The 10,302-nt window shown below is 64.1% G+C and overlaps 3 protein-coding genes across 3 annotated transcripts in view; 1 reads left to right on the top strand and 2 right to left on the bottom strand.

Annotated features, from left to right (window-relative positions):
- Positions 1-3,195, bottom strand: part of EMIHUDRAFT_459728 (hypothetical protein) — a gene marked incomplete at both ends in the record, with an annotated part of 6,809 nt that extends 3,614 nt beyond the window's left edge. The window contains 2 exons of the mRNA XM_005764136.1: positions 2,210-3,035; positions 3,104-3,195. Coding sequence (XP_005764193.1) covers positions 2,210-3,035; positions 3,104-3,195 — 918 coding nt within the window. The remainder of the gene's footprint in view (positions 1-2,209; positions 3,036-3,103) is intronic.
- Positions 3,196-3,816: 621 nt separating this feature from the next.
- On the top strand, positions 3,817-5,053 carry EMIHUDRAFT_120249 (hypothetical protein; the record flags this gene model as incomplete). Its single annotated transcript, XM_005764135.1, has 2 exons — positions 3,817-4,768; positions 4,842-5,053. 2 exons carry the CDS (start codon positions 3,817-3,819, stop codon positions 5,051-5,053), a joined length of 1,164 nt encoding a protein of 387 aa, XP_005764192.1.
- Positions 5,054-9,710: 4,657 nt separating this feature from the next.
- EMIHUDRAFT_247727 (hypothetical protein) overlaps positions 9,711-10,302 on the bottom strand; it is a gene marked incomplete at both ends in the record, with an annotated part of 2,897 nt that continues 2,305 nt past the window's right edge. The window contains 2 exons of the mRNA XM_005764134.1: positions 9,711-9,950; positions 10,017-10,100. Of these exons, the coding sequence (XP_005764191.1) occupies positions 9,711-9,950; positions 10,017-10,100 (324 nt within the window). The remainder of the gene's footprint in view (positions 9,951-10,016; positions 10,101-10,302) is intronic.

Raw genomic sequence — 10,302 nt, 5'->3', positions numbered from 1 at the left:
AGCCGCCGCCGCCGCCGTCGCTGCCTCCCTCTCCGCCCGAACACGGCGGCGAGCCGCCGCCTCCCACACCGCCGGGGGCACCAGGGGGCGGCACGCCGCCCCGCTCAGGCGCTGGCTCGCGCAAGCCCGCGGGCGCTGCCCACGACACGACGCGGCCGGGCGCCGCTGGTCGTCGCATAACGCTCGGGAGACGAGCAAGAGAGCGAATCAAGGAAGGTCGGGACCCTGGGAAGACGAGGGGTGAGCCCTCAGCGGGTCTGAACTCAAGTGTCTGCGCAAGTGAGTGTAGAGCGGTGGTGTGGGGCGTGCAGTGTGGTGTTCATTAGCTCCGAGTAGAGGGGGCGTCCTGCAGTTAAGGGGAAACCCGGTACGCGGGGCTAACCCTCGGAGACCCGTGTTTAGAGTTTACTTTACGGCCCTTTCCCTGCGAACGCGCACCCCCAGGGCTAGGGCTCTCTTGCCCGCAACCCGATGCCAATCATCCGGCCCGCTGGGTGCGCTTCTTAGCTCCCCGGCCCTGGATGTGCGGTTGATGACTGCACTCCAAGTGCTCCCCAAGTGCCCGAGTAGAGGGGGCGTTCCGCTGCTAGGGGAAACCCGGAGCGCAGAGCCAACCCGAGAGTTGCGAACAGCCACCTGTGGGCGGTCACCGGGGTGGCGCCAAGCCTCCCAGCTCACGAGATATGGGAAGGGCATGGGGCCACGCGGGCCCTGTCTGCAGCAGCAGTGCTAACTAAAACGACAAAATTCCGGATGGACCGGAGAGTGCCGGCGCGATCTACGCACCGTCCTCGTCCCCGCCAAAAGCTGGCTGGTGGTCGCGCGCGGCGCGTCGGCGCGGGTCCAACTGGTTGGGCACCTCGGCTGGGTCCATCAGCACGAGGCCTGCCCCGTCGGGCAGCCCCGTGAGCTCATGATGCCCCACCGAGAGGCGCAGATGCCCCGCCGAGATCGGCGCTGGGTTGGTAGGAAAAGACGTGGCACCAAAGGGGGGGTCAAGTATGTTACATCATACAGCCGTGGAGCTGTGATGGCGGGCCGGCGGCGCGTGCAAAGATGACGACGCACCGCATGTTGTGGTCAGTGACCCTACACAGCACTAGGAGATATGCGCTGGGGAGGTTGGATGGTCGTGGGGAGGTTGGTCGTGTGGACATGCAGTCGTGGACGGTAAGGTACGGTAAATTCTCCACACATTTTTAACGACTGTCGGCTGGACACAGCTTCCCTCACCACCTCGCCCACAGCAGTCAGCGGCAGCGCCCCCTCCCCCCGCCTAGTCTCCTTAGGTCTTGGCACGAGGTGTGTGCCCCGGCGTGCAGAAGGCACGATGCACTCAGGCGGCGGCGGCGCTGGGGCCGCCCGCCCGCGCGATCTCGGCCTTGATGTCGGGGATCTTTGCGAGGACTTTCAGCGCCTCCGCCGCCTTCTTCTTGGCCACCGGCGTGCCGCTCGTCAGCAGCGCAATGAGCGGCTTCAGGCCACCCGCTTTCGCAATCGCCACCTTATTGTCGGCGTTGTTGGCCGACAGGTTCGACAGCGCCGCCGCCGCCTTCTCCTTGGCCACCGGCGTGCCGCTCGTCAGCAGCGCGATGAGCGGCTTCAGGCCGCCCTCCTTCGCAATCGCCACCTGATTGTCGGCGTTGGCCGACAGGTTCGACAGCGCCGCCGCCGCCTTCTCCTTGCCCACCGGCGTGCCTCTCGTCAGCAGCGCAATGAGCGGCGTCAGGCCGCCCTCCTTCACAACCGCCACCTTATTGTCAGCGTTGTTCGACAGGTTCCGCAGCGCCGCCGCCGCCATCTCCTTGCCCACCGGCGTGCCGCTCGTCAGCAGCGCAATGAGCGGCGTCAGGCCGCCCTCCTTCACAACCGCCACCCTATTGTCGGCGTTGGCCGACAGGTTCGCCAGCGCCGCCGCCGCATTCTCCTTGGCCACCGGCGTGCCGCTCGTCAGCAGCGCGATGAGCGGCGTCAGGCCGCCCTCCTTCGCAATCGCCACCATATTGTCGGCGTTGACCGACAGGTTCCGCAGCGCCTCCGCCGCCTTCTCCTTGGCCACCGGCGTGCCGCTCGTCAGCAGCGCAATGAGCGGCTTCAGGCCGCCCTCCTTCGCAATCGCCACCTTATTGTCGGCGTTGAGCGACAGCTTCTCCAGCGCCGCCGCCGCCTCCTGCATTGCCTTCCCCGCCACACCCTTTCTCGAGAGGACGTCGATATGCTTCTTGACTTCGCCCCCCTTGGCGTCGAGGATGGCGTCCTCAAAGATGACTCCTCCGCCCTCAGTCGGCTTGGCACCGAGGCGCGTGCCGCCACTCTTCCACACGCCCTTGTACTCGTTGAGCAGGTCGTCGGCGCGCTTGAAGCCCTTCGTGTACAGCGTCGACGACCCAGCGCCGCAGGGCAGCGCAGACGAGACGCCGATCGAGATGGCAGGGCCCTTGGCTTCGATCGGCTTGCCGTCGCGGTCGATGGGCTTAGGGTCGAGTCCGGCAAAGTCAAAGCGCTGCTGCAGGCTGCGGCACGTCGCCGAGTGGACGTCATTGAGCAGCGATTTGCACGCCTGCGCCTGCTGGTCGCCTTTGAGCACGATGGCCAACACGATCTCGTCGCCGCCGAAGCGCATCGCCACTGCGTGGCCGAGCGCTCCGTTCTCACGGTTCCACTTGTCAACTGCGCGCTGAATAGCGCGGCACGCGATGATGATGGCGAAATCGCCGTGCGCGTGCGACCAGCGGTCGTTGACCGTCTTGAAGTTGTCGAGGTCGGCCGAGGCCCAAACGACGCGCAGATCGCTCGCTCCCTTGTCGCCGAGCAGCTCAAGCAGACAGCCGAGGAACGTCTTCCCCTTGAGCAGCGTGAGAGGGTCGTGCAGCGTCATCTCAAAGGGCTTTCCGGCGGTGCGCGCCTCCTCGACGGACTTCCACGGCAGCGATGCCAGCTCGCCCTCGTTGGAGCGCTCCAATTCCTGGTACTGCACTGTCAGCTTAAAGCAGTCGCCACCGACGGCCTTGAGCTGGTCCGCGGCGGAGGAGAGCCTGCGCGCGCGCGAGCTGAGGAGTGAATGCGGCTGGCGGGGCCGCGACACGCAATCGAACGCGCGCACTTTGCAAGGAGCAGGTCGTTTCGCTTGTTGATCGCCTCGCGAAGCTCGGGCGGAAGGTCGTAGCTCTTGATTTTCTCGATGATGGACGACATGTGAGTCTGCTGCAGGCATGAGGAGTGAGAAGACGGCGGGCTCGTGTGGGCGGTGAGCTCAGACTAGAAACCGATGCGGGAGTCACTGGGATCACATGCGAGCCTGGGCCGAGCCCAGAGAGGGTTGGTGCTCGGCGCTGGCGAAGCGACGCAACCGGTCTGCACACGTTTCAGTTCCGAGTCCTCGCGGCAGCGAGGCGCTCCGCGAGGCGCTACGGATGGCCGCGCGGCGTGCTAGGAGGTGCGGCGTTGCCTCGGGGCGTAGCGTGCCTCTGAACGAACGTAATGTGTGCTCAAGTAGCTCAAGGAGCGCGGCTCGGATGGAGACACGCCGCGGCGGCGCGAGTTTTCCGAGCGCCCTGCTTTTTTTCCCCTTTGCCTAGTTTCTAAAATGAACTCGGGGGCACGGGACGTGGCACAAACGGGGCACAAACGCATGTCTACAAACAGGGAGGCACCTACTGGCCTTTCTGCTCTAAAAGGTGGAATCTGACGGGAGCCGCACCGAGTTGACGGTGCCGAGCGCAGGGACCTTTAGCATAAAAAACAACGGCGTGTCTCCATGAACGGCGTCTTGGTCCAAAAAATCGGATCCCGAATAAAAACTTGTGCATTTCCCCGATGCTGGTCACCCAACCTTTACACGCCGACGACGTGCCGCCCGGGGCGTGCTACGAGCTCAAAGCACCGTTGAAGGAGGCGCCCCGACCGGTCGGCGGATGGGACGCCAGGCGCATCGCCGACTTTGCACTGTTTGCGACGCTTGCGGCGAGCGGTGCGGGGCACGCCATCTACACTGCCATGCAGGAAGCGAATGTGACGGACATTGCGACCGACAGTGCGGCCTTGCACGGCCGGCTGCTTGCGGGCATGGCGCCCCACGCCGGTGCAGAGGCAGATAAGGAGACTTTCCACGCACTCGCGGGCAGCATCGGTCTCATGCTCTTCGATGCCGCGCTGCTGCCCTTTGTGCTCGCCACGTGGGCCGCGCTGCTTGGGCTCGGCACCCGGCGCGCCAAGGACGTGACGCGCGCCGCTATCGCGCTCGTGCTGCTCTTGCTTGCCTTGCTCTTCCGCTCTGACACGAAGCCGGTTACGCGTGGCGAGCTGTTCGAGCTCGCATTTATCGTCGGCACCGTGCACTTTGTCAACAATCTCCTCATGCTCGAGGACGACCCGGAGGCGGACGTCGCGGCGCTCGTGCGTAAGTACCGTCGCGCGCTCAGCCTGGCGGGCACGGGCATCGCGATGGGCTACTTCTTCAACTTTGTGCTGCCCATCGTGCGCGCCATCGACGGCGGCAGGAAGCGCTTGCCAGGCAGCGCAGCTGCCACACCATTGCCAATCATGCTGGACGGCAAGAATGAGGCGCTTCGCGGCTCATGCGCGCTCAACATCCTCATCCCGCGCGATCTGCCCGACGTGCATCTGCGCGACGCGATCCGCAAGCTCGCCAGCCCGAGCGGCACGATTATCGGCGACCAGAGCTTCCGCCCGATGCCCGTCACACGGATGGCATCACGGATGGCATGTTCGACATCCCCACGGCGGTTAACGCGCTCTATCAGCGCCGGTGCCACCAGAAGGAGCTCGACGAGAAGGACGAGAAGGCGATGGAGGAAGAGGACCCGGCCTTCAATGAGCAGGCCTTCAATGCCATATTTCCGCTGCGATGAACTGTGCGCAGCAGCGACTGAGCCGCCTTCCAGTGATTTCACGCTCCCTCCTGGCGAGCCTGCGGCGCGACGACGTGGCGGGCGCGAACACGGCGACCGCGGGCGCGCCGGTGGACACATCGGAGGTGTCGCTCGCCTTAGAGTTGGCCGATTTTGCAAACGCCCTCATCGGCCTCATCTAGCGCGACCCGCTCGCACGCAAGCACGTGCGCGTGTGGTCCGTGCCGCCGCCACCCTTTGACATGCAGATGATTGCTGGCCTGTGCCGCGCGTGTGACGACACTCCATCGCCGAACGAGGACAACAATTACAAGAGTGCCATGGGCAGGAGGGCGATGCTGTGAGCAGCGACTCGAGCATCGCTCAGACCGGGTGCACGCCAACCGTGAACCACCGCCCACGCAGCCAGTCCGGACAAGGCGCAAAAACAGGCATTAGCGCCTCTCGCGTGGGCACTGACGGCCCTTGCGCCGGTGTGTACATTCTACACACACACGCCCTGAGTTTGGCCCCACGACGGATGCGGTGGTGGTCGGCGCGCGTTGCGCAGGCAGTTGTCGCACTTGACCTATTAGCAGCACTAACACAGTTGTTCCGATGCGCGAGATTCGCTCGAAAATTCGAATCCCGGACGCACCACGTCCGCGGCGGAGCCGGCGACCGCCACGAGCTCAGACGAGACTTGTCGACTCGTTCCGGCTCAGCTTCACCGTGGTCATCGGGCGTCTGTCGACGTCAGGACCACCCATACAGCTCGCGGGTTCGAGGTCGCAAGAGCCAAGATGGTGGCGTTTGGACATCCCAACTATCACACAAGACAGCCTGTAGGTGATGGCGGGACGGCGAAGTGTTTGTGGCACTCGGCAGCAGGCACCCGCGGCACGGCCCCGCTGTCGGCTCTCGCGGGCTGCGGAACCGGCCCCAGAAGGGGACGGTCCGGGCGAGTGTGGCAGCTCCTGCGCTAGTATGGGCACCCTCTATCACAACACTACTGATCCTGGTCATTAAACCTGCCAGGGATTGCGCCAGGAGCCGGTGGGAGTCAAAACCCCTCATATTTGAGACATCGTGGCCCATATACTCGTGCAACAACCCGGCAAGAGTTGTAAACCGGAGGTGTGCCGAGGGGGGCCGGGAGGCGGTAAGTCGTCGTTGCCCGGCGCTGCTTGCAGCGCCATGGCGATGGCGCTAAGAGGTTCCTCTTTTCCGCGCCCCCCCCGCAAGGCGCGCGATACAACCGTGGAAGATACAACGTAAGGTAAGGTAAGGTAGATTTCTCCACACACACAAAGTGGTGGGGCAAGGGGGGGCGACCCTCGCATCTCCAGATACAACGTGGGGTGGAGGAGGGGGGGGGGGGGGATCAATGCTCACACATTTTTTTCATTTTTTAAGAAGACGAGACATAAATGCAACTGCGAGTACAAGAGATACGCCTATAGAGCAAGAGCAGAACGCCCTCCGTCGTGGTCAGAGAGAGCTCGCAGTCCGTGTGTGCGCTTCCTGATACCCCGCACCCCCATGGCCCACCCGACTCCCCGCCGCTCCTCTCCCTACTTCCTCGTCTCCGCGAGGCTGGCTTGGAGGAGATGCATCGACCCTCCGCCCCCGCCGGCGGCACGGTGTCGGGCGGCTAAAGTCAGCCCCCTCCGCTTGGAGCCTTTGCTCAGAGGCGCGTCTCCGGCACCGACTTGCCAGATTTCCACGCGCCTGTAGGACGTCCCGGCCGAACTCAGTTCTCCAACCCCAGCTCTGCATGTGCACGTGCATGGACATGTGCATGTGCATGTGCATGTGCACGTGCCTGTGCATGTGCATGTGCATGTGCATGTGCATGTGCCTCGGCGTATCTCGCCTGCTCCGTCGAAGAGCGTGTCGAACCCGTCGCGCGCCTGGGCGGGCGCCGCCGTCTCGGGCGCAGCGAGAGCGCCTAAAGCCGTATGGCAACCGTGTCATGCCTCTTTTCGTATCTCTTGCACAGCAGCCACCGCACGCGCAGCAGCCGCAATACCTTGACGCCTCCCTGCACTACCCCTCACACGAGACAACTGCTCTCGCGGCTCGATCTCTCGGCTCGATCTCGGCTCGATCTCGGCTGAATCTCGGCTGAATCTCGGCTCGATCTCGGCTAGATCTCGCGCCGGCGACGAGCTTCGCGCGCTTGGCGGGGCCAGCAGGCCCCCCCGCGCCCGCCATCGGCACGCACGCGGCCATCTCCTCCATCTGCGCGGCGCGCGTGTTGCCCGCCGCCCACTCCTCCACCTTGCCCTGCAGGTCGGCGGCGAAGGTCTTGCCGAGCGGCGCAATCAGCGGGCAGAGCTGCCTCTCCTTCGCCTCCAGCAGGCTGCCGACGAGAGCGGCCAGCCGTGCCGCCGCCTTTGCCGTCGCGCGCTCCGTGTCCTCGAGCCCATTCGACCCGCTGTTGCCCTCCTCGATCATCGCCTTGAACTCGTCCAGCTCCGCGTCGTCCCACGCCTGCGCGAGATTTGCCGAGCTCCGCCGAGACCCGCCGAGGTCCGCCGAGATCCGCCGAGACCCGCCGAGATCCGCCAAGTTCCGCCGAGACCCGCCGAGACCTGCCGAGATCCGCCGTGACCCGCCAAGTTCCGCCGAGATCGATCCGCCGAGATCCGCCGAGATCCGCCGAGACCCGCCGCCCCCTTCGCCTTTGGCACTCCAAAGTCCTCCTCGGCAAAGGGCGTGAAGAGCCAGTACGTGTTGATGCCCGGCTCGAACGCATGCACCGCCTCCGCCGCCACCTCGCGCCTAGAAGTTGACAGTCGCCATACCAACGGCATACACCGATCAGCCAGTGGAACCGTCGCGGCCGCCGCCACCCGCACCTCGTAATCGCGGCAGGCACCTGCACGCTCTCTCTCTCTCTCTCTCTCTCTCTCTCTCTCTCTCTCTCTCTCTCTCTCTCTCTCTCTCTCTCTCTGTCTCTGTCTCTCTCTCTCTCTCTCTCTCTCTCTCTCTCTCTCTCTCTCTCTCTCTCTCTCTCTCTCTCTCTCTCTATCTCTCTCTCCCTCCCTCCCTCAGGGCCGCCGGCAGCTTTCTCTTTCTTGCTTGGGCACCGCCGCACCTTGTAATCGCGGCAGGCACCTCCACGCCCGCCGCCTTGATGGCCGGGAAGAGCACCTGTTGTAGCACAGATGGGTTGCTGATGGGCAGAGAGCCAGCAAGCCACGGGAAGTGTCTCGGAAGTGTCTTGGTGAGCGTCGCGGAACAGTCGCGGCATGTTCGCATAGGTCTCGCCTCATCCTCGAGGGCGTGCTGGAAGCGGATCGGCGCCGCAACGTACCTAGAGGAAAATTCACGGAAAAGCTTCCGAGAAGGCTCAAAAACCTGTACGATTCGACGGAGCGCCGTGACGCACTCGTCGAAGAACTGGCCGAGCGACTTGAAGGTAGAGTCGGTCGGCTTGCGCCGTTCTCCGCCGACCATCGCCTCGGTGATCCGCTCGAGGCGGAGCAGCTCGTGCCGGATCGCCTGCAAGACGGCTCCGAGAAGTTTGGAGAGCGGCGGCGCAAGCCCTAGAGGGAGGAGGCGTCTGTGAAAGGTCGTGAAGTGTCTCGGAAGCCTCGTGGTTCAGCGCAAAGAGGAGGTCGTTCCACTCGGTCGGAGGGGTGTACCAGACTCGCGAGGTGACGCCGCCCGAGTAGGTTTCGAGGCCGCGAGCGTCGAGCGGGTCGACGTAGCGGTCGGCAGCGGAGGCGAAGCCGAGGCCGCCGATCGAGGTGAAGAGACCGCCTGCGGCGAGGCTGGATTGCTCGGACGGCGTGCCAGGCGGCGATGCTACGAGTCCCATTAAGCAGAAGAGAGCGACACGTGCTATCTATCTATTGTCCGGCGAGCTTGCTCTTGCGTTCGCTGACCTGGGCCGAAGAGCGCTGCCTGCGCAGGTGCTGCGCGTGTGTGCGTCGCGAGCGGGCGCGACGACGGTGAGAAGGAGAGGCTGGCTAACAGAAGCGCTGGCGCCATCGTCAAGCCGGAGCCAATGAAGAGTGTCCGCTTGGTGCCTCACAAAAAAGAAAGAGACCTGGGCGACGCCGGCCAAACTCACCTCCCATCAGAGGAGGAAGTGACAAGGGAAAGAACGACGAGAGTGGGACGACCGCGAGGTGGCATGAAGGTTGCAGCGAGAATCGGCGAGAGACTGCGAAGAGAGATAGAAAAAGGAACAGGTTGTAGGTAGGTAGGTAGAAAGGTGAAGAACAGCCAGGCTCGGACTGGACACCAACGCGGTATGGGTGGACGCTAGACAGATGATGACGACACGCACGAGCGACACACAGACACAAACAGGCTCACAAGACACACAGCCAGCTGGCTGCCACACACCCTGAGTCGGCGTACACATAACTCAGCGCCACATCCTTCCTGTCGCCCCCCCCAGCACTCCACGGTGCCAAGGGCACAAACAAGGGCACAACTCAAACAACAGACAACAGGAAGTGACATGTGAGGCTATAGCAGCATGCTCCACCTCTAGCAATCTCACCGGCCTGCTAGGCACGGACGAGACCGTATGTGGGGTCTAGTGAGGTGTCTATGGACGCTCTCCTCATGGGCTAGCTGCCTGCGGCTAGCCCTTCGTAGGTTGTCCCCGCCCTGCGGTCTCAAGGAAAAGAAATCGTGGGGGGGGGGGGGTTGCTCTGTCTTGTGTCGGGGATTCGACACGCGAGACCTCGATGTCCGGAATTGTCTGCAGATTGTAAGCACCTTTGTTGTGGCCTTTGAAAGGAGGTGATTTGGAGTACTACAGTACAGGTACACAGTATTTGCAGTAGACACCCTCTAATGTGAATGTGTATGTGTGTGATGTGTGTGTAGTGTGAATTAGGTGCGCTGCCGCTTGGCGGCAGTCGCCTCCGCATACGCGGCCTCGAGCTTGCGGCTCAGCTCGCTCTCCCGCCTCGACTGAGGCTGGGGGGGGAGCACCATCGTGATGTCCATCTGCATGATCTCGTCCAGCGTCGTTGGCTCCGTCTCGGTGGCGCCGTCGTCGTGCGTGACCCGCTTGTAGAACTTGACCTCCTTATTGAAGCCGGGGACCACCTTCACCACCGCAGCGAGCCGCTGCAAGCAGAGGGTGGGAGGTCATGATATCTCATTGTGGGTGGCGGGAAGGCAGTGGCTGGTGACGCGGCTGCTGGCAAGCGCGCGCGCCTTGGCGAGGTACTTTGACAGGTCGTTCACGGGCGCCTGCTTGTCGAAGAGGCTCGAGTCCTGGTACGTGGTGGCGGCGCGGAGGTCGAGCAGCTGCACGTCAGGCGGCGGCGGCGAGGGCGAGGCGGACGGCGGCGGCGCAGGCAAGGCGGAGGGAGGCGGCGGCAGAGGCGGCGAGGCGGACGGCGGCGGCGGAGAGGGCGAGGCGGACGGCGGCGGCGCAGGCAAGGCGGGGGGAGGCGGCGCAGAGGCGGCGCGCACG

The sequence above is a fragment of the Emiliania huxleyi genome (assembly GCF_000372725.1).
Source record: "Emiliania huxleyi CCMP1516 unplaced genomic scaffold EMIHUscaffold_601, whole genome shotgun sequence".
In the NCBI taxonomy this organism is placed as follows: domain Eukaryota; phylum Haptophyta; order Isochrysidales; family Noelaerhabdaceae; genus Emiliania; species Emiliania huxleyi.
Note: the sequence above shows the minus strand (reverse complement) of the source record. Positions and strands in the feature narration are given on the sequence as shown.